Source organism: Mycteria americana, chromosome 4, assembly GCF_035582795.1.
Source record: "Mycteria americana isolate JAX WOST 10 ecotype Jacksonville Zoo and Gardens chromosome 4, USCA_MyAme_1.0, whole genome shotgun sequence".
NCBI classification, from domain to species: domain Eukaryota; kingdom Metazoa; phylum Chordata; class Aves; order Ciconiiformes; family Ciconiidae; genus Mycteria; species Mycteria americana.
The window spans coordinates 85,344,530-85,368,595 of NC_134368.1; the positions used below are offsets into that span (position 1 = coordinate 85,344,530).

Here is a 24,066-nt window from a genome sequence, read left to right on the forward strand (position 1 = left end):
CATGAAAGACATTTCCTTATGTCTGTATGTCACGTTATTGCAAAATAGTTTGCCTTCTGCTGCTCTTCTACTGAGTAAGCATCTCTGGTCTCATTTTCTGAGTTTTAATGTAGCAACTGTAGTTGCTGTTTACTCCTAAAAACCAGGACATGGGTGTTTTAAAAATTAATTCGACCTATGACGGTGTCCAGAGACTTAATTTTTCTCCTTAATTTGTCTGAGGTCCACAGTCCAGCTGGATTTGGCTGTGTTCTGAAACCCTGGGAAAATTTCTTCCAGCTTTTCAGGAACATGGGTTACTGTTTTCATTAAAAGCCAAATATGAAATTCAAACTCCACTGAAAGTGATTGCAACATTTCCATTGACCTGAGCTTACCAAAGAAGTGACAATATCCTTAAAGGTTTTGCTTTCCTGAAGTCGGAAAGTGAAGTCGGAAATCTGACCTCCATAACTCTGTGTCGGCACCTTGTCACACATGCCAGGGTACCACAGGGACTGCTGAAAGACAGCAGTGCCGAGGTTCTTTAACCCTTACTTTTACCTCTACAACCATCTTCCTCCCCAAAACACATATTAATTGAATGGGACATCTACCTGTTACTGACAACAGTAGAGTTATTCTAATTTTCATGGCACAAGATATTGCATCTTCACTATATTTTAAATTGGCTTCAGGGAATAATTTGTAAGTACTGTCATGTCTCCCTTTTTCCACTCTTTCCCATTTTCCCTGTCAGTCACTTTGAAGATTGTTACCAGTAGGCGTAGTCTCTTCTCACAGAAACATCCTGTTTGTTTTTTTCTTTCCTTCTGCTGTTGAGCACCTCTCAACTGCTAGAAACTTTGGCATTTCCTGACTCCCTTTTCTGAAAAGTGGCCTTTCTAACATACAAGGAAGGAAAAATGTAACAAAAGTATATATAGGATTTTTTTTCATTTCATAACACAGAGTATGTGTATGGGATCCCCAACCCTGTAGGGCACCTGAACTTGGCACGAGTTAAATGTGTTGTGTGCTATGCAAAAGCAGGCTGTTGGCATCTTGTGGCTGCTTTAATCACACAAGTATATAGCTTCACTGTGTCTCTTATATCGATTCTGATTAATTCCTAATGAATGTCTCTGAGTGCATCTTATTTCAGAGATAAGATGTGGCCTCTTCATAAGAAGTTTGTTACCAAGAGGCTTAAGGCTAATCCACCAGTGGCCAATATTATCTCCTGGTCACTTGGGAATGATGATACTCAAAGTGCTCAGTGCTTCACTGTGCACTGAACAGCAAAACATTTCAAGGGTAAGAATTACTTGGTAGAGCTGGAAACATGATTTTTGCCATACTGGATACTGAAGCATTTTTTCACTCGGCCACAAATTACTTGGGAGCTCTGCAGGAGGATGTACTCCCACTCACAGCATAGCTACACTACTCAGCAGGATCTGCGTTTAATCTCCTCCCCTTGTCGTTGCCCATTCCTTCAATATAGCAAAGAGGCAGTTTTGGATGACCCACTGAGTTGCTGCCACTCAAATAGTTAGTATCTGTGGTCGAGTGTTATCACCTATTCCACAGCAGTCCATGGAAGGAAAGATTACATTTTCAATCAACACTCTGCACTGTGGTATTTGCTCCTCTTCCAACAAGAGGAATTTAATGCTTTGAGGTATGGCAAGTAGTTAGTACCAGATGGTATTTATCCAAGGGTTCTGATGCGATTTAAGAAAATTAGGCTCTGAACTATGACAGAATCAGGTAATCTTTCAGTCAAAATCGCCAGACATCCCGGACAACAGAGCTTTGAATGGTGCAAACCAGGATGAAGGATTTCTCCTCCAGGGAGCCATGCTTGTCACTCAGGTTTGTCTTTTATAATGGTAAGCTGCTGTTTAAATTTCTTTCTGCTAAGGTGTCACAAGGGAGAATGTGTCCACAAGTTAAAATATATTACAATATCAATTCACAAAACAATGTGAAAAATCCACTTGTTTCTGGGTTTAAAAATCATTGTGAACTGTTTTAATTCATCACATGACCTGTTTGTCTCTTGCTATTATTTTTATTATGTCCTGTTTCCCCTATTCTGATCCCCACAGTGACTCAAATCCTGCTCCCCCAATTAGAGAAAGATTGAACTGTGTCCAAATATACTCAGACTTAATTACTTGCACAGGACAAAAATCATTGCTAATTTGCTAAAATAAGAGCTACTCTGTACTCTATACATCCATTGCAACTCTCAATCTCATTAGTTGAAACACTGAATACATCCATGCGATAAATTTTTCTATCAACCAGCAAGGGGACAGTAGGGTGCATTGCATTCATCCACACATATTTGAAGCATTCATCCACACATTATTATATAAATGATAAGTAAAGTAAATCTTATGAAAGTATACTTTTTGAAGTTTATAAGCTACATACAGTCCCCAGGGCAATGTACAGATAAGGGAATTGATTCTGTAGTCCCTTTCCTAGTAGCGCTTCTGTTAACTTCTGATTTCTACTACTATGAGTGAAAAGAGAGGAATAAAACTTAATTGGCATAGGCTGAGGATCCTGTGGATTTGTTCAAAAGTGTGCAAAGACATTGGATTTGTTCCAAGACATATCTGGCTTGCCTTAGAAAAAAGGAAATAACAGGTGCAAATATGTGAATGTACACACAGTTGCCACTTAATGCAAACAAAAAAGAGTATTTGTCCATTTTGTCTAGATACACATTTTGCAGACCTTCGAAAATGTAGCTAGTATCTATCTAATGGTTTTATTGGCAGGAGACTTCAGTAGCCTTGTAATATCATAAAGTAGACCACATAATACAACTGCAACACACAGCTCTGAAGGCCTGGGTTCCAGTAGGAGATTTGACAGTATTTTATACCCACTCACTTCACATGGGCCTGAATGGCTGCACAGTGTGCATGAAATTACAGGCTCGAGTCTCAGGAATTTATCTTTTCATCTCATTTAAAAGCCTTAAACCATAATATTAGTTCTGAGGCTGAGGTCTGCTTACAGATCAGTGACATCACATCACTCCTTCCTTTTTCTTCATGCTGATTAACCTGTTTAGACTTTCATAGAAGTCCTTGATGTAGGAGCTAAATGTCCTTGAAAACACTGGGTTCCTGGCAAGTAGGCAAATTCCCAGTATGAGGCAAAGAAGGCCAATTTTGCTTTCATTACACTGTTGCTATTCCCACCAACTTCCCAATTTTCTTGAAAGTAGTACACACACACGTTAGAGAAGGGTTCAGTGTACTGCACGACCTGGATTCTATTTCTAGCATTACCATGAGTGTCTTTTTGCCTCTCTTCACCCGTCACTTCAAGCAAATAAAAAACAGTTTTGTCTCTTGAGAGAAGATACTCTTACTTTTTTATAAAGCAGGAAAATAATAATTTGGCATAATCATATGACATACAAGGTTGTTCTGCAAGGGAAATTCTTACTAGAAGTTTCTTGGATCTTGCAGATTCTTAAATCTACATCACTTAGTTTCAACAAGGTCTTAGTGTCAACAATCCAATTTTGAACAAGCAGGTTAGATTTATTTTCAAATTAACACTGTTTAAATGTACCTCTCAGAGAAATTCTGGGAAGAGAAAACTCCAGAGCATATTCATTAAATTACCTTTTTCCCCCATCACTTGTCACAGTCTTACTGATTTGCATATCCACTCAGTAAGGTGCCTCATAGATCTGGAAGGTATTACTGCTGTGCTAGTTCGGTCTAAGAATCTGAATGTATTTCCTGATATTTTTGTATACTGAATGCCAGCTGTGCTATCTGTTTTCATATTTCAGATCTTTACTCCATTCGTTTGCCTAACTTAAAGAAGCTGAAAAAAATGGGAAAGAGAAATATGGAACTCATGTTTTTGACAATATTTCAAGGAAATTTATTGCTGTGGGTTCTTTAGACACCTTATTTCAATTTAGAAAAGCTATTTTTTGATCACTCCCTTCCAGCTGAAGAATACTGCCAATAGAAATTTTAAAATCTGAATCATGTATTTCTCATAATTTTGAGAAAGACAGAAAAATTCCACCAGAGAGTAGTCAATCCATATAAACAAACCCTGTTCCAAACTAATTCCATCCTGTCTCGATCAAGCCAGCCCGGTGAAAAGAATGCGGGATTGTATTCTGGCTGCAATTCCAACTCGAACATGAAGTATTTATGGCATTAAATCCATGTCCTAAAAAACAAGATCATGAAGAATAATCTAGCTACCATACCTGCTATGTTTTGCTATTTGCTGTAAATCTTTCAGGCTTTTCTGTTCAGTCTCTGTCCTTATAGTAGTATACCTTTCATTATTTTACTCCTGTCTAAGCAACTTCCAGGAAGCAGTTTTCCAAATTAAAATGACGTCACTTCAAACCCCTGTAAATTCAAGTCAGCGTTCACAAAATGTACTAGATTGGCAGTGTTTGACTGTATAGTCTTTAACCAGCTGAAACAACAGACAGCACAAGGTTCCCTGTATTACTCTGCCTGGTATTTCAAATCTACTCATCCTTTCTCCCTCACTTTCTGCAGTTTGACCTCTATCTGATACTTTGATAATATTAAATATTTTTGAGAAGAAAAATTATTTGGGAACATTAGCATTATTGAAATTATTAATATTTTAAAAAATGTGTAAATGACTCATGAACAGAAATCTCTTTTCAAGAACATTCGGCCATGCCCAGGATTTTGAAGGTGCAATTTCACTACTATTAGGTTTCTCGCTTGTTCTGGTGTTTCAAAAGTGTAGCTTCATGCGTGTTATTTGTCTGAATATGGCACTTCGGAGCCTCAGCCATACCACCAAGACACAGCAATGATTTTTAAATTCTTACTGTCAGGTAAGGCAGTGATGGCAGAAGTTTAATCAGACAAGGATTCTCATATCCCTGTTCCGATACCGTGTTCTGGTAGCAGCCTGTTACTTCAAACTGTGGTAAATTTTCTGTATGTGATTTTATTGTGACTGGGATTGTTTCCCTACACATTTCAGTTGGAAATACAGAATATTTCTAAGACTGTAACCACACAAAGTATGTTTGAGATTTGTAATGGATTCTTTTGTTGCCAACCTGGCTGTTTTTCAGCTAGGATCTCCTTCAGATAAACAAAGGGGAAAATTTCTCCACTCTTACTGTGTCGTAGAGTTCAAATGCAAGCAAGTACTGGCAAAAATTGACCAGAAAGCAAGTAAAGCAGGAAGGACAGAATGAAGAAAAGCACTTAATCTAACTGCACATTAGTAACCATGTATTTTGGCTTGGTGGCTTTGTAACAGTATGATGAGAAAGAGAAAAGGATTTGGTCAATTTTTCTTACCTTATCCTTTTCCCTTAGTATCAAGAAAGAATGCTCACTTCCCTGAAAAATTTGACTGGCATTTCCTCTCTAACATAGGCAGTGAGGGGAATCAGATATGTCAGAAGTCCGTGTTACAGGGGTATTGTGTAGTAAAAAAAGTGACCTTCTACACAGTGCCTATAGTGCTATACCATGACTTTAATATTTGCCGCTGTCTCACTCGGCATTCTCAGAAGCAAACTGCAGAAACAGTTTAGGTTAAAGTTCTATGGCATGAAATATATACTGTAATATACAGTATTGTAATTACTTGGAGAGCTATCATCATTTTACCCCTCGAAATGGAGGGATGTATCATGAAGGCTTCTGCAAGGATGACTTCCAAGTCAAGTATTATCAGTGACTTGGATAACTGAATAGATAGTAGTCATTACCTTTCATTGTAGAAACAGCAAACCAATCTCTTTTTAGACAATACTCAAATCATGAAAAACGCAGCCCATAGAACACATAATTCAAATTAGTGAGGGGAAGCGCAACAGAAAAAGCAAGAACATGACTTTCTTGAAACTAAGAACCAGTATCAACCCCCCCTTTATCTATTTCTGAAAAGAAAATAAACCTTGATATGTGGAAGCCTTACTCTGAGTACACATTTGGGAAGCAAGAGCATTCTCATCTACTTTCAGCTGTACTTTTATGTTTTGTTTTCAAGGGAAATTCTAGAGGCAATTGAAAGTCCCTTCCTGTAGCCCACTGTAATAACAGAGGAATTTTTTTAAAAAGGAATACAATATGGACAGTATCATTTTTAAGTCAAAGTGCCCCTCCAAGCATAGGTTTGATGCAAACAGATTGTTGCATGGCTATGCTCTAAAATGTATAACACTGATACAGGATGTATAATTAGGTTAGACACCTAGACTGTCCTAAATGAATAATCCCAAGTAATTCAAAGGTACAGCAGCTACACAATATATTAGTTTCTTAGAGAGCAAAATTTGCTCTGCCATGTACGTAATTCCACTGAAGCTCAATGGGTTTTTGCATGTGATGAAAGACATAAAAAACCTGCTTCCCTAAATAGTTCAAGATGCAAACTAATTAAACTGATGAAAACAACCCCCAAATCTTTCTTCAAAGCTGTAGCTGAGTAAATTTATCTCTGTGAAGCTCTTGGTTGGCTTTTCCTGTGCTTCATGAGTATGAATTTTGTACATATGGAAAACAACAAAAGCAAAACCATGGCTGATACTGTGAGGTGATGAGCGTTTTATACTAAGAGACTACTTGATGATGCTCGGCAGTGAGAATTCTAAGCAGTCATATGTGGATTTAAAGTCCACTTTCTCTGAAGTAATTGGAAAACTTAGATGAATTTCAATTTCAGTAGGAAATTTCAATCATTTTTGAATACAGATTTATGCAAATTTATACTGATAGCCACATAATGCTTCGAAAAAGTTTAAAGCAAGAGAAAAATGGCATCTCAGCAGTATGTAGACACAGGAACAGCCTTATTGTATATATAAATCGACGTGTGTAGTCTCTGTGTACCTACTGTCCTGCATGCTCTGTGTATAAAAACACATACTCTACCTCGATTTTAATGGGGTGGCGGTTTTGTCATAGAATAATTTTCCCTATGGCATAACGCACCAAAAAATCTCATAATAATAAAAGAGGTAATATGTCTCCGTGCAGCAAGAATCTTTGTGACTGGTATCTATAGAGTATAATTAGCTCTGATTACATGCAATAAGCGTCTTAACATCCTCCCACTGTTTTTTAGTTTGACACCACGCAGAATTAAACCAGTCAAGTCTCAGGCAGAGGCATCTGGAACACTTGGGAAATCTTGGCTCGCTTTTATCACTGGTAAGCCAGTCAAAAGAGTCTCTTTTTACCTGAAAATTTTAACTTCAACTGTTTCCAGTGTAGGGCGGAATATTTCTCAAAATATTGAGAAAGACCGAGCTTTATGCGGATTTGACCGGGCTGTGCACCGCTTTTGCCTTCGGGCCATTTTGGCGAAAACTACCTTGCTGGTGGCCGCCCACCGCCTCACGCCGTAACTACTTGAGCAAACCAGCCCCGGCTTCCTTCGGAGCTCGTACCGCGACGGGCGCCGTTGGAAGGGCTCGGTACCGTCTTTGCAGGGACCGTACGCCGGTGGGGACCTCCTGAGGAGTCCCGACAGCAGGGGTGATACCAGTACCTGAAGACCAGGCGTGTCGGGAGAAGGCTTCACCTCAGCGGCGGCGGCCCTGGGGCGGCTGAGGGACACTTGTAACGGCCCTGTGGTAACGGCGCCTCCCCGTCACCGCCCCCCCCCGGGGCCGAGGCGGCCGTTGGGCGGGCTGAGGGGGGGGGGGGGGGGGGAGAGGCGTCCCCTCCTCTCCGGAGCGCCCGCTGCGGTAGGCGGCTGCTCCTTTCCGCCGCGGCTCGCCCCCTCTGCCTCAGTAATGATGCTGTCCTAGCGAGGGATGATGACAGGGAGAGGAGAGGGGCAGAGCCGCCGCCGCCGGGAGTCCTGTCTCTTGCTCGCCTTCCCGCTCGCCGGCACTTCCCGGCTCCCGCTGCCGGGCTGCGCATCGCGCCGCCTTCCTGACGGGCGGCAGGAGGAGAGGGCGGAGGGGCGGCGGTGGTTTTATGGTGAGGGTTTTGTCCTCTCCAGGTGCTCTGTCCCCCGCCGGGCAGGGCTTTCCTCCTCCTCCTGCCTCCTTCCCCGCCACACACGCTGCCGGACGAGGCCGGCCGAGAGCAGCCGCCGCCGCCTGAGGGGACCCTGACCATGTCGAGCAAGAGCAGGAAGAGCAAGGAGCAGGGGAGAGTGACCTTCCCCCCGCAGCAGGAGGAGGAGGAGGAGGGGGCAGAGGAAGAGGAGCAGCAGCGCCGGCGCCGCGGCTGGAGAGGCGTCAATGGGGGGCCGGAGCCCCCTCCGCCACCTCAAAGAGCCGTTAAAACCCTCCGGGAGCCCTACGGCTACTACCCGCCCCCCCCCTTTGCCAGCACCATGTAAGTCGGGCCCGGGGATGGGTTAAGAGGGTGCTGGCCGGCAACTTCCCCGGAGGAGCCGCGGGGCCCGGTCACCGGCCGCCGTGTCCCCGGCCAGTTGTGGCGCTCAGCCCCGGGAAGCGCCGCCGGCTGCGGGTCGCCCCGCTCCGTCCCGCCGACCCGGGCCCCGCGGCGGGAGCGCAGCTTGCCCGGCCTGGCAGCAAACGGGCGTGACTGGTGCAGCGAGGGGGAGACGGGGCCGGTTTGCAACGGCTGAGGTGCGGAGACTTCGGAGAAAGTGCTTTGAGGGGATAGTCCGGTCGCTACCTACCCCGGCCCCCCCGCTCCCTCCTCGCCAGCCCCTCGGCTTTGCTCCTGCAGGGTGGGGCGGGGGCAGCCCGTAGCAGAAGGAAGGCAGGTGTGCCGGGCCTAAGAGATTTCATCTCTTTATTTCTTTTTTTCTTTTTTTCCCCTGGCTACTAGCATAGCTGCCGAGAAAACCTAATTATTGGCTCAGCTAAGGTTTAGAGAACCCATTGCACCCTTTTGTACAAGCAGTGCTAATGCATCTCTTTTATATTTTTTGAAAAATCTAGGCTGTGATAAAACCAGACTCCCCACAGAAATCTAGGACACCTGTGCAGAAAAGCCTCAGTTCTTGAGATGCACCTTATCCTGTTTGATGTTGTCTTTGGAAATTTCAGTTTGTTGGTTTTTAAGATGCAATCATATATATATATATATATATATATATATATATATATATATATAAATACTGACCATGACTAGACTCACTGCAAGAGACATAAATGCAGTTTTACTAATAGGGATGTTAACTTTCTTTTCTCTGACTTACAAAATGTAGGTTGTCCATGAATTATTCATGTATTTTTATAATACGGTGCAGTTTAGATGACTTACCTCTGAGGATTACTTGAGTATTTTATACTTTCAGAACAATATTTATTTCTTAATTAAATATTTTAATTACCAGATGAAAAACACTTTATTTTGAGTTTTAAGATAACATATTCAGCATTTATAGAAGAAGCCTTAATTAAGTCATCCTAGAGACAACTGTAAAGTACAGAAACCATTAGAGTAGCACTTAGAATGGGATAACCACAAATAAAAGTGGTTTTTACCATCCCAGTGCAGAAATTCTTCACAAATACCCTGCACCCAGCAATCCAGACTTCAAGTGAAGGAGTCTTTCACATGTCTTTAGCTGTCTGAAAGTTAGTTGCACTTAAGTTGTTTGTCTAGGCTCCCTCTGTAGTTGATGTGATGAAAGAGAAATAGCAGTGGGTAAGCCAGCATAGTAATTTTTCTTCTTTCTTGAGGTGCCTGTCTTTCTCCATTCACCATCCAAAGAGCCTAGAGGATTAGTTTAGACTCGGACACTTTTATTTTTAGACAGTTGAAGCTAGCTCAGATGAATTGTAAGCTATGAGTTGTAAACTTCTGGATCCCTTTTAGGTTAGTGTCTTCTTGGAACTGTTGGCATATTCCTTTCTTTAAGAAATGGGTATTATGCCTCCAGGGAATAAAACTGGAGTTTAGTTTGCACAGCTATAGGCATTTGAGCCTGGAGTGACTCCGTCTGTTGGAATTGCTTCCTGGTACGTAATTCTTGTGACCCTGTCCTGGGAGTCTATGACAGCAGTGATTGCGAGCCACTGCCTGGTGGACTGACAAAAGGGCTGACATTAATCAATGTAATAGGAGTGCATTGAACTGACAGGGCATAGAGGCAAAAGACCCACAACTTGCCATTTTCTCTGTTATGTGCCCATGGCCATCCTCAGCATAGCAGTGGGATTTTTCTTCTGGAGTAACATTGTGTGTTCGGTGCTAATGCCTAAAATCATAGTGTATGTTAATGAAATAAATACGAGTATTGGTTTGCTCATAATGCACACAGATTGACTAATGTAAGGCTTTAATGTGCAGAGAGTGTGAGAATCCTTGACTGGAAGAATTTGTAGTCTAAATATTCCATACTGACAAACAGTGCAAAGGGAAAGAGGCAGGAAGGTGTGAAGTAGTTTGCACAAGAAGATGCACTTAGTTGGTATTTGAAATGTCTTCGCTCTGAAAGCTGTAACCTATGCAAGGTACTTGTCTATGTACAGCTGGCTCCCTCCTGTGCCACATACTGCTGGAAAAAGTAATTAACCTCAGATTCCCACTAAGACTGCAGACCGGATGTAATACTTGTTTCACAAGGTATTATATGTCCCGGTGGGAAAAATGTGGACAAAAACTGTAAATTAAATGTAGTAGGCATTGGATGCGTGATTTTCTGAGTGTCTCTGAAAATCATAGCTTAGTTTCCCGAGTGGAACAACAGAACACAAATAAAGGACTGAGTGTAAAAGGGGCTTGTTGCTGCAGCCCTGTTGACTTGTCTCTTTCCTGGTGAGATGTTTGCCTTTTTCTGTGTGTGTATAGATGCACTCCTGTCATCAAAATATAGTCCTTTTTTTCCACACAGGAATTCAGATGGTTGGTATTTTCTGTTGAGGAGTTAGTGAAGAGCAATGGTAGGAAAAAGCTCTGCATAGTTTGTGGGGCAGGGGGGGGAAGGAACAAACTAAGTCTGTGTACACCTCCTCCTGATGTCTTGTGTTTTGTTCCATTTTTTGACTAATTCTTTCCAGTTTGGAGCCAGAACTTCTGTGAGCTGACATGAGGGCATTTTGGATGATGGATTGTGTCATTTCAGACCAGTGGGAGAGCATAGACCTGAGTCAGATCTTGCAGCTGGCCTGATTTATGTTCTGCTGTTCAGCTGAGTTAGCCTCCCTCTTCTGGAAAGCCCAGGCAGTAGTTCACAGAACGGAGAAGGAAGCTCTCATTTAATACATTTTAGATTTGGGGCAGGGGTTCCCAAATTGTGTGGAACATGTGCAAGCTTCCATGCAAACATACGTGAATGTGACACTTTTTACTGGTGAAGAAACAAATTTACCAGCAGCCTCTTCTGGCACATGGCTCTGCTACAGCATAGCTTGGAGGGATGGCAAAGCCTTCATTTGGGAGAGGCTGGGAGGATTGTGCCTCTAACACTGCCTGTGGCCCTGCACAGAGCCAGGAGCTGCTACCTCACATGGAAAAACACAGTCTTTTCCTGTGATGGTAACAAAGCAAACATTTAAGATAGCTTAGTTTAAGAGATCTCAGGAGTCATGAGCTAAAATGCTGCTCATATGTATGTGCATGTCTGAGCACTTACTCTTGGGAGTAAGGCAATTATCATTCTTTAATTTTAAAACTGGGACCTCAGAGGCTGGCAGAACAAGAGGTACAATCCGCATCTCCTGTGCGGCTGACTTGGGTGCTGTTGCTTTTAAATGTGCGTGTGCATCTGTGTTTCCGTGATGTACTCGTCTGATCTGTCTATAATCGCTGGACTCCATTTCCTTTTCAGGGCTAGAATAGAATCAAGATCACTAATGTTGTCCTGCAGTATAGCAGTGGGGTAAACTGCTTGTAAATCGTTGATGCCATCTTTTATTACATGTAATAGTTCAAGGAGAATAACAACTTGTTCTTCAGTACAAATGTTAGAAAATGGCTCTGGGCATCTGGGAAGGCCCAGAATGAAACCTCTGTTTCTCCAACTTCTCTCTCTCTCTCTCTCTCTCTCTTTTTTTTTAATAGCTTATGCAGTTTTCAGTGTTAAAAATAGACTTAGAAACAAGATTATAAATCTTTTGAACTGCTGTTGATGAGATAATGAACAGCAGAACACAAGGAATTCTCAGGTCAACTGTTTGTCCCACATTTCTGTCCTTCTGCTACAATTCTGAAAGTTCGAACATGAAATGGGATGGGTAGGCTAACAGAGTAGAAATCTGTAATTGAAATAATCCATGGTAGGAGCAGAGGAATCGTAATGCTTACTCCTGTCCTTTGCAGTTGTTGTACTGCTCAGATTTCTAGCCTTGTACGTAGGAGTAACTGTCCAGGCAACAATATGATGCAATGTAAGGTCATAGTAAATGTGATGCATACAAAATAAAAAAGAGACAAGTGGCCGTTGCTTGTTTAGTGGCAATTTAAAAAAAAATTTTTTTTTTTTTGCATGTACGAAGATCATACATTTTAGATGAAAATATTTAAGGTAAACATGAATATGTTATAATGTAGGATAGGTTTTTGTGTATTATGACATTACCTGGCATGTAACGAACCAGTCAGTTGTTCAGAGTGTATATAACATTGCTCTATCTGAAAGCTTGTGATACTTATCATTAGGTAAAGGTCTTGAAAGGTGGTATAGTCCTTTAGGAGCCGTGGCATCACTAATGTGAGTTCTGCTGCAAAGCTGAAATGGAGGTGTCCTGCTTTCGTATTATTCAACAAGAGTCTGACTTAGGGTCCTGTCACATCTTGGTTAATTGTTAATCGTCTTGTGAGTTATGTTCATTTATGGCTATCACTGAAGTTATTGAGAGTTTGCCTAAGTAGGAAGCAATGAACTAGACTTAAGCTGGCAAATGGCTAATGGTAGTAGTATAGTTAAGGAAATAAACTTGTAACTTAAGACCATCCTTGTTTTATACTGATGAGTGAATGATTCTGAAGGTTGGTGTACCAACCTGGAAGTTTCTGAAGTTCTTTCTTGCCAGTGAAGCTCTTCAGGTCCTCGAAACGGCTGGCTAACTGGTACACGCTTAGGGCCAAGTGAAATGTGTCCAGATGTGGTGGAACTGGTGTACTTGTTAACATGATTGATCTTCTCCAATTCCATCCTTCTTATTTGTGCTGAGCAGCAAACAGAGGCTTGGGGCTTTATAGACCCCTTGACCATTTTTCTGCTGTGAAATGTGAAAAATAGTTGTGGAAAAAATGGAGGGGCTCAGCTGCTGCTTCATGTCAGCAAAAGGGGACTGAATTCTGTCCTTTCACCTTCCTGCTGCATACCATGTAGTGTAATTATGCAACCTGTATACTAGGACTAGAACTTACTTAACATCGTGGTGTATCTCCGCTGAAGAATTAACATTAAAAAAAATTGGGCATTTTTCTTGCTTGGTGTTCTTGTGGCTTTTTTGCCATGCGTTCTACAGATTTTTAAATTTTTGTGTTCTTTCAGCTATTGGGAACAGTTGGGAAGAGGAACATCACAATTTCCATCTCTCCTTCCCTCTTTTTATGTAAATTGTCAGCTCCTTACAGAGACAATGAGAATATGAACTTTAAAGGCTTTAGGAAATAGAACACAAATAATTAATGCACACTTAGTTCTATTTTAATCATATTTTTAAGCCAGTCTAATAATATTTAAACTGTGATGTGATAATGTGACTTGAGATTTTGTTGTTTTGATTACTTCAATTGGCAAATATTACATATAAAATGTGCTGCAAATGGTTAAATAGTTAAAACTAAAATTTTAACCATTTTCTTCATGCTTTGGGATAGCTTAAAAATACTAGATGTAGGAACAGGAGAGCAGAAAATGGAATAGGAGACCTTGTACCTGATGCTTCTTGCATGCAGTACTCTGACCAGAGCTGCTGGCTTCAAGGTCTTTGAATTTGCTGAGGGAAGGAGGGAAGAAGAGAGGAGGGAGGTATGGATGAACCTAATAGTCTTCTGGCTGTGTGGTGCTGTACAAGATTTTTTGCTTTTTATTTTTTTCAGGAGGTCATGACAATATTTTAGTCATTAAAATACCAAGCAACTTTCATCTTTATTTTGAGAAGATACTGGAGTCACTTCAAATATATCATTTCTGTCACAAGATTTATAGCTAAGGAAATCTTCCTTATTGGGAAGATATTCTAATGCAACGGCTTTGGAAGGATAGATCTCTTTTTACGGAAGTCAGATGAGTCACCTCAGTCAGACAATGGGTTTTGAAAGAAAGATAGATAAACCAGAAAATAAGTGTCATATTTCAAAATACACTGAAAAATTAGACTGAATATAGGGGAATATGTATTGTTATGTATTTCATAAAAGATAAATGAGATTCAGGGTGGCAGTTTAGAGCCTTCTTAGATCAAGAAGTCAGCATGAGTCAATCTGTTCTCTGTCTTTTTTACTTACTTTAATATACATTTTTTCTTCATAGCATTACAGTAAACAATTACATTTCTGTAGCTGTATGGTTTTTAGATGTGGAGGAAGAATGGAAACATAACAGCATAGCAGACAATAAGATCTTGTTTAAAAGGTAGCTATGAAAAGGCAATATTTCTGGTTTTACTTCTGATTTTGTTGTGGAATAAGGTAGTAGCATACTGTGGCTGTTCACCACATGCACTCTGGGCTCAAGTCTATATCTGAATACTCAAAAATGTGAAATATGCCTGAGCTTTAAGACATTAAATCAATTCTGTCTTTAACAGAGTCACAAATCCTCTCTGTTATGCAGCCTTTTTCATAGAGTTAAAGACAGTGGTACAGAAGTGACAAAAAATAGGGATCCTGTTGTGTTTGGCAAAGCAGTTTTGGCACATACTTCAAAAAATAAATACCAGTTAGCATTGCTTATACTGCAGTGCCACCCAGGTCATTTCTGGTAGTCCAGAAACAGCAACCCAGATGAAAATGTAAAAAGATCAAATGCTTCATCCCAGGAGAGACCTGCCCTTGGTAATGAGTATTACAATCGCTTTGCTTGGTCTACAATGGAACTGCCCATTTGTGTTAACTGAAATGTTTATAGAGCACAGACTAGCTTTTATGATATTTGTAGCTGTGATAAAGTGATTAAGATTTTATGTTTTGCTGAATTTATTACAACTGATGTAGATAGCTAGAAGGCCAGACATATTCTTATAACCTGAATGGAATTAGTTATGCCCAATGAAAACCGTTAGGGCTGACATTGCTGTGTATGGGGAAATCCAGTGCTGTCAACAGGCATACTTTGTGCAGTGGTAATATAGTTAAGCTCATTGCTGGAAGTTCACACACACACACACACACACACACACACACAAAAAAGACTGCATTTAGAAGAATGTTGCTTAGGTTGTGGATTTGAACCTGCAGCAGTCAGGATATGCAGCTTTTGAAGCTGCCCATGCAGGTTCCACTATGTTCACTTAAATGCGTAGTCTCTGTGCGCCAAAGGTGTGCGCGCTGTATTTCCCTTGGTTCTGTCTTTTCGCAGACTGATGGAGTTTGCTTAAAAAGGGCTGTTTAATATTTTCTTTTGCCCTCAGCATTCATTATGTGGACCCACATCTCTCCTAATGCACATTACCTGGCTTTTGCACTGAAGGTAGGATTAATTTCCTCTTCAGTGTTTCTGTTTGGCCTTTTACTCTTGTATCTGAGTTTTTTGCTGAAGTGAATGAATTAATTTTCACAATACTCCTGTAAAATGGGAGCCAACTGTTCTTTTTTTATAGATGAGGAACAGAGGCACGTAAGACTTAAGGACCAAATTTGAAATTTGTAAGGCCTGTTTGTCTCTATGTAGCATATATATAGTGTTATATGTATTCAAAGCACACCCTCCATTAACTCATATATTGTTTATCAGCTGCAGTGGTGTCTCTGTGCCCATCAAATCAGCTCAAGTGATCTCTATCCCTTGAGCTAATGGATTAACTGATAGCAGCTGGAGGCTGTCTTTCTCAATATTGAGCTGGACTAGAAAGGAAAGGGAGATTGCTGATGGGTTTCACATTTATTTGCAGAGGGTAGTGAAGGAAGGTTATGGTATCCCGAGTACCTTTTCAGGCCTTTGGCCTCTGCTCTGGCAGGCATAAATGCTTCTGTTCTTCCCCCAGCTGTGACCACTTTAGCCTGATCCCATCTATTCTGTTGTTTCAGACTTCTCCAGGCAGTTGTTTCCTGTTGTTTTCTCCAGCTAGGTAGCGTCTGCTCCTCCACCTCTTGTCCTAGGTCCATTTATTTGCAACTCCTAGTCTTGCTTCTCTGAATCTCCTCTCCCCCTCTTAGTTTCCTTACCTAGCTAGATCCAGCTCAGCATCTGATCTGTCTGTTCTCTCAGCTCATTCCTGTCTGCTCCCTGCTGCTCTCGGCCCGTAACTTCACTGGTTCATAATTCCAGTTTCTGTGTTTCCTGAATTAGCTTGCTCACCCTTTCTTTTCTCCTGTTCCCCTTCTCTTTTCTCCCTCTTTCTGCTTTTGCAACGAGTTTTTGAGGGGAGTTCACAGCCTCCCTGGTTCTAGTTCCCTTTCCTAAACAATCTCACTTTCCTACACCCAGGTTTCCTCTTTCCAGTGCAGCCTGCCATCCCAATTTTTATTTTCATTCAATAGCTCTTTCACATTTTTCTTGATTGTATTACAAGAATGCATGGGGGCTTCTAAAAAAAAATACATATACTCATGTAATGACATTAGATAGCTTCTTCCCTTTAGCTCCTGGAATGGTAGATGTATAATAGAAATAGGTCCAACATAACCCACAGCATTGCAGAAGTCCAGCTGGAGTGAGAGCTCGTCCCAGTCTACACTGGATCATGCCTAGTATCTGAAATCTGTGAACAGCTTAGTTACTAGCATCCAGAAGGTCTGTTGAACGTGTATGAACTGTTGTTTTTCAAAGACTTATAATTTGACCAAATTGACTTGTGAGTAGAATCTTCCAGATTTGGTTAATGTTTCGAGTAGTAACAGTAGAAGGCATGAGATCAGGCTTCGCTGTGTATTGCTTGGCAAGACATCAGGAAGAAAACTTGTTTTCACCTGTCATTTATTTGAACTACAATATGCTAAGCAGAAATATTGCCTTCCTTAAACCATCAGCTTGAATACCTATGGTGGATAGTATTAATTACTACTGAAAGTAGTATAGTAGATGTGTTTTCATTTTGTATATATACCAAAGTGAGCTGGGAGGGATTTCTGAAGGGATGTCTTACATAAAGTAAAAAAACAAAACCAAAAACCAAAACAACAACAACAAAAACAAAAACCCAAAAAACTTGACCATGCTAACAAAACAAAAATGGCCTGTGGTATTGAACCTGTAAGTGCCTTTAGATTGCAGACAAGCAAGCTTGAAGGCAGTAGGATCACAATAAAGAATGCTTCTTGCCAATAAATGGGCAAATGACAAGGGACAAAATAAGTCATTATTTTTGTAGCTACAGGAGAAGTGGAAGCTACAAATAACCAACATAGTGAAATTCTATTACCTTTTTGTTTTCTCATTAGGTACATTGAAGAAAGTCCATCTCTGAGACGTATGACTATGATGAGGGAAAAGGGAAGGCGACAGGCCATTAGAGGCCCAGCATTCATGTTCAACAACAGGGGCACCAGTCTTACGGCTGAAGAGGAGCGCTTTCTAGATGCAGCAGAGTATGGGAACATACCTGTGGTGCGCAAAATGCTGGAGGAGTCAAAAACACTGAATGTCAACTGTGTTGACTACATGGGCCAAAACGCCTTGCAGCTTGCTGTAGGGAATGAACATTTGGAAGTGACAGAACTTCTGTTAAAAAAAGAGAACTTGGCACGGATTGGAGATGCCCTGCTGCTCGCAATCAGCAAGGGCTACATTAGGATAGTGGAAGCAATTTTGAATCATCCTGGGTTTTCAGTAAATAAGCGACTGACTCTGAGCCCTTGTGAGCAGGAGCTGCAGGATGATGATTTTTATTCCTACGATGAAGACGGTACCCGCTTTTCTCCAGATATCACTCCCATAATTTTAGCTGCCCACTGCCAAAAATACGAAGTCGTGCACATGCTATTGATGAAAGGAGCAAGGATAGAAAGACCTCATGATTATTTCTGCAAATGTAATGACTGTACAGAGAAGCAAAAGCATGATTCTTTCAGTCACTCTAGGTCAAGAATAAATGCATACAAAGGACTGGCTAGTCCGGCTTATCTGTCCCTCTCCAGTGAAGATCCAGTACTCACTGCTCTAGAACTCAGCAATGAACTTGCCAAGTTGGCCAACATTGAAAAAGAATTCAAGGTAATGGTATTTTGGTGTTTCTCCCTGTCTTTGTTATTGTTTTAAAGTTGCTGCTATTTCATGATGTCCTTAGATGCTTGAAATTATTTCTTGTGTCTTTACTTTTTCAATTGCAAATGCTTTCATGATATTTATTGTCTCTTTTGCTCTTGATTTTGAGTTTTCAATACGTAAGCCTTTGAAAAAGAATTTTTAATGAAATGAAATTGCTTTTGCACCTACTGTGTACAGAGAAAATTGGAAAAAGGGACAGTGTGTGTTCTGGTAACCTTGCAGCAGATGGAAAACAACTTTGGTTGCTGTAGCAGACAAAGATCGTTTTTAGTTACACTGAGTAATGTAAGTGCAGAAAGCAGAAACACTATGCTTTTCTTGAGCATACTGCAGCAATGACCTTAATCCCTCTTTTTTATTTGTACTAATTTTGAATGATGTCTCAAAATTGTTAAGAATACAGAAGGTGGTTTTTTGGATGTACCTTTTAGAAATGTCACTTGTTCAAAACCAGCTGTTAGACTGATTACAGATGTAGATTCTGTTATCTGTTTTTGAGCTGTATCTGGTTTAGTATGTCAATGCCCTGACTTTTCTATATATTTCAGCTTCTTCATCAGACAATTAATGACTTAGTTAACTGTTGCCCAGTGCTTTATTTATTTTATGATTTTGCAGTTCTTTTGAATACCTTGAAAGTACAGTAACACCCACCTTCCCCCTTGCCCACCCCTCCCCCCCCCCCCAAAATAAAACCCCAGTAGACTGCATGTAATAAGAAAAGCTTGGCTTGGGGAATGACAGATTGTTCTCAGTGAGTAGTGATATTAACAGCATTGTATCTAGTTTTAGCAAAAAATTTAATGGGGTTCTGCAGGGTCAGTGTTGGGTACCACTTGTTTGTTTAATGTTTCATAAATGATCTGAGGGAGGCAAAAGATGCAATAACCTTTTCAAACAACAGCAAGCATTGCTAACACTGTAGAGTACTCAGAAGAAATATACAACAACCTGGAGAAATACAGGCAGAAATTAATAAAGTGAACTTTACCAGAAAAGGAAGAAACAGCTTTAGACTTCTGAGAAAGAATAGCTCCAGATATAGCTGAGTGAGTAAAAATATAATTTAAAACTTAGGTTTTAGTGCTGAGAAGGATTCATGTATTATACCACACACTAATAAAGTGCAAATGTCAGCTTAAACCTTTCCTCTCCTTCCTTTGCTGAAGGAACCCCCTCATACCATGCTGCGTATTGTGTAATCTGGCAAATGGATTGAGTACTTCCTCAATGTATTTATTCAGGAGTATAGGAAAAATATCAGATTTTTCTTTTTCCTCTGCTGAAAAAGTACTGAACTGGGAAAGCTCTTTGTGAACATAAAATTGAAGAATTAGAGAATTTTATCATATGCACAGAGCCTGTTGGCTTGTGTGCTTCACACAATGAATTACAGTTATGTGCCTCATTTGGAGACCATTATAGAAGGTTAAATCTCTGATGTGTATAACTCAGTCCTGTTTATCGTTGCTTTCTTTTCAACTAGGCCAACAACCAGAGAGCCACGGGGTCTCCCAAATCCCAGAATCCTCTGCCCAAGATGGAGATCTATGCGTTTTCTGAATAATGCTTTGGTGGTTGTGAATACAAATCTTTTTTTTTTTTTTTTTTTTCCCTTTTCTTTTTTCCTCCTGCAGTTTCTTAAGAGAACTTTTCTTCTGGGTTGGCATCTCAGAAACTCTACCATCCATCTTTTTCTTTGTGATACTACACACAAATTTTGTTATTACACCTGTATTCAGAAACACTGGTGGACTTAGGGACTCAGTTTAAGCATTATGCAACTCCCTAGGAACCCAAAATACAATCTCTGCCACCAAAAGCTAAATTAAGGCAAGCTGTGTCATGATTTTGTAAAGGGAGGATGTAGATGATTAGAACTGAACAGAAAAAATTCAGTAAAAATATAAATTCATGGGAAGCTCCTGTATCATAGGTACTAATACCATGAATACAGATATTGTCAGAAAAGAAATAGCTTGAAATTTTGGAGGAGAAAAAGCGATGGTTTTTGGCTAGACTTCTAATTTCAATCCAGAACTTAAAAAAATTACTTCAGTTTTTAAAATATTAAATTGTCACAAAATAAAATATTCTGGTTTTCAATTTTTCTTTTTTCTTTTTTTTCTTTTTCTCAACTGTTCAGCCTCATTGATATTTTGGGATGCCTAAGCACCCAAGAAATCCACTATTTTCACAGATTTCACTGTTTTTGGATAGCACTTACATGGCTGCTAACATTGCCAGGTATATAAGGTAATTCAGTTTTGGCACTTATAGTAGAAATTGTTCCTGGCTTCTTGCTAGCATGGAAATTCCAGCTTCCCATCGAAATCAAAATGTTCCAGTGAAATAATTATTCTCCTCATTGACGTCACATCTATCTCTTTTCCTGCTGATTCTTAGGCGTCTCAGGGCGTTCTTTCTGTTTCTGCCGAGCCTGGTAGGAGAGTTGTTTTCCTCTGGCATCAATGGTTGGCTGCCCTTCCTGGGGAGATGGGGTAGCGGAAAAGGGAGGAAAGAGGAAAAAGAAGAGGCAAGGAGTTTTTTAGCATCACCATTAAACCAAGTCCAGGAAGGGCTGTAATTGCACGGCTGATGAGAAGACTGTGTGTTTCACTGGGGCTGTGGGCAGGTGTGATGGGGCTGCTCCTGGCATGGATGTAATATGAGATGCTGCACTGAGAGCTGTAGAGGTGGATCAAGGAGAAAGCAAGCAGCGCTTCTGTGTCTTACAGAAGTCCATTGTGAGAGCTTGCCACATTTGATAGAAGTCCAATTTGTAACTGTCTGTTCAGTGCTTTCTTTTCTATAGGTATGTCATCTGAATGTGTTTCGCTAATAACTGTGCTTTATCATGTCCCAGAGGAGAAGGCTTCTGGTCCGACATTCACGCTCCCTATGAGGCAGTGATAGACTTCTCGTGCACTCTCCTTTAGGATCATCACTGGAAATGCTTAAGTATTCCAATCAAATTCAATTTATGGCACAACACTGAGTGGAATTGTTTCAGGGTAAAGAAAAATGGACAAAATAGTTCATCTCCCACAGAAAATGGACAAGTCTGTTTAAAGGGACTTTTGATGATATTCGTGATTTATTCTTAGTATCTATGGTACGTTAAGGCCTGTAGCATTTCCTGTGCATGCTTGCAGCAATGCACTTCCTGGATGTGGAACACTTGTACAGAAAATACTTTTCTAGGTGGTTTTCCCACACAGAAAGAATATAGGGTGAACCTATTTAAAAACGCCTGAGGGCAAAGCTTCCTAGTAAACGCTTGCTAAATTGAACCTTACCTCTTTTGCATATGCAAAGTCCAGTCTGCCTCTATCACTTATGATTTACACTAACAAATTCTGATGTTCATGTGCAAACCAGAGTTTGCACAAGTGTATTAGAAATGTGGGAGGGTGGCTTAGGACATTCATTCGTGACAGTCAGTTCCCCATGAATATTAAAAAAACTTACTAATTACACTGATTTTTAATTTTTTTATTTTCCCTTCAGAAGCAAGGAGAAAGGATTCAAAGAAACCAGTGAACCCTCATTTTTCCTGGAAGATACAAGACATGTAGCCAAAAATAAGTACTGAAAATGAGTAAAAATAGATGGGAAAATTGGAGCCCTAAAGACCATTTCACTCTATTTCTTTCGTCCTCAAGCTTCCTTACTTCCTACTCCTTTGTGAAATTGTTGTTCCAAGCTCCTGTTGTTCCTTTTGTTCTTCATCTATTTTATTGTAGTTTCTTCTTGACATTGTTACCCCTTTGTGTTCTTTGCATCCACTTGTCGTCTTCCCCTAGTTTCTTCTATTCAGTTCCCTCTTTGGATTTCCTTTTTTTCTTGTCTCACTTCTAAGTGCTTGCCTAATTTTCTTTACTTTGTGGTTTTGTGGTTTTTTGTTGTTGTTTGTTGGGGTTTTTTTTGTTTTTTTTTTTTTTTTTTTTTTAAACTCTCTATCTTCCTCCCTTTAGGTTCTTCATTGCATTTTCTTGTCCTGGTAAAGCATGTCTGGCTTATCTGAACATGCTGGTGACTCCTCTCTGGGCCTTGAAACAAGCTAAGGGAACAGCAGAGATCATCAGTGCCTTGCTGTCAAAGCAACAAGACATCGTTTAAGTGGCAGCATATCATCCCTGTGGCTAGGGCAGGAACTACAGTATTTCTCTTACCTTTCTTGGTGGTCCTAGTCCCCATTCCAGGGATTGACGCAGGGTTTCAGATGAAGTCAGAAATTTCAGTTTGTTTTATCTGAGCCAAGACTGCTACCAAATTGTAAAAAAACCCCCTTCACTCTTCCATACCCACTGCTATCACACCAAATTTCAGTCCCTTAAAGCAGCTGCTTAGAGTCTTTCCTGTCCGGTTTTTAGGGGTTTTTTTTATATGTAGTAGAGATAATTAGAAAGAAAGCAGCATTGTTGGTGAAGTTCTGTGTCTAAGATGCAAAACCAGAATTCTGCTTCACTCTGGTCTTCTTCACAATTTTGATGTTTATAAGGGCTTTTATAATCAATGTGCCTGCTCAGAAAGTGTTTTCAAATTGTATCAAATCTGCTACTTTGATTTCTTTCTTGTTGAAAAGGACAAAATCTCTAAAGTTAGGAAAAGTTATGGAGTGGTGTTCTACTGGCATCTGTCTTTATGAGTGGTTAAAGATCTCTGAGGTGTACTGCTTTGTACCTGATAGACTGGCTAGGGAAGCTCAGTCTGGAGCTGTATCTTGTCTTAATGTAAAGAAATTGTCTTTACCATAGTTGGAGAATCATATTTTCCAATCCCAGTAGCACCACAAAATACTTTACAGTACAAATATTCCCAATTTTTATGTTCTTCTATTTTTAGCAAACCTTGGCCACTGCGGCTGCTGTGGGTTACTAAAGTTAATTGATATTTACCCTTCTCCCTGAGAACTTTGAAACTGTTACTGCACAGTGCTGGGAGAATTTCTAGCAGTCAGAGCAGCTGATGGAACTTTCCTTTGGAGTCACCGTAGAAAAAAACAGTACAAGGTAGCTAAAAAGCCACATGATAGTCTCTGTATACCAGCTTTCAACTAAATACTGTCCTGTGTGAGCAAGCTCAATTCTCCCAGTGGAAATTGCGCTAGCTGATATCGTGTCAGAATTTGGTCCATCATAGCAAGGATCAAAAAGATCGTAGTTCTGCTTTATATAGGATAAATCCCTGTTCCCAGTTTTGCTAAAAGCTCCTACTGAAACCAACGGAAGATGTGGACGTGCATCTAAAAGCGGAATCTGTCACTATTCCAACTAAATTTACATAGTGTTATCTCAGCTGAACTAACAAAGAGTGTTCAAGCTTGATCTACGTTTAGGTCCAACTTCTAAAAGGACAGGGCCCAGATCCATAATCATTAGTGCAATTATGTGCTTGATTTGCATATACAGTTCCTGCAGTTATATATGCAAGCTGACTATATATGTGATCTCAAAACGTCCATTTAATACGTAATACTTGACATAAATCTGTGATTGCATATAATGTGTGTGAACTGGTTATGCAGTTGTGCATAGTCACAAACTGTGGCGCTTACAGGAATGTGGCTCTCATATAATAGAAAACAGATATATACATTTTGTTTGACTGCATGTGATTGCTGAGTATAAATTTTCTTTGCAATAGTTAAAAATCTTATGGGTGAAATCAGCTGAAAATTTTTTATTCATATGCTTCATTCTTTGCACACAGATTCATATGCTCTTTGTAAAAATTCTAGATGAACTCACAAGGTAGTCTTTA

General features: G+C 40.4%; 1 protein-coding gene across 3 annotated transcripts in view; it reads left to right on the forward strand.

Moving 5' to 3' along the window:
* Positions 1-7,728: 7,728 nt before the first annotated feature.
* TRPC3 (transient receptor potential cation channel subfamily C member 3) overlaps positions 7,729-24,066 on the forward strand; it is a 47,125-nt gene continuing 30,787 nt past the window's right edge. For all 3 annotated transcript variants that reach the window (XM_075501142.1, XM_075501144.1, XM_075501143.1), the window contains exons 1-2: positions 7,729-8,339; positions 17,475-18,246. In XM_075501142.1, the coding sequence (XP_075357257.1) occupies positions 8,116-8,339; positions 17,475-18,246 (996 nt within the window). In that variant the 5' untranslated portion in view covers positions 7,729-8,115. The remainder of the gene's footprint in view (positions 8,340-17,474; positions 18,247-24,066) is intronic.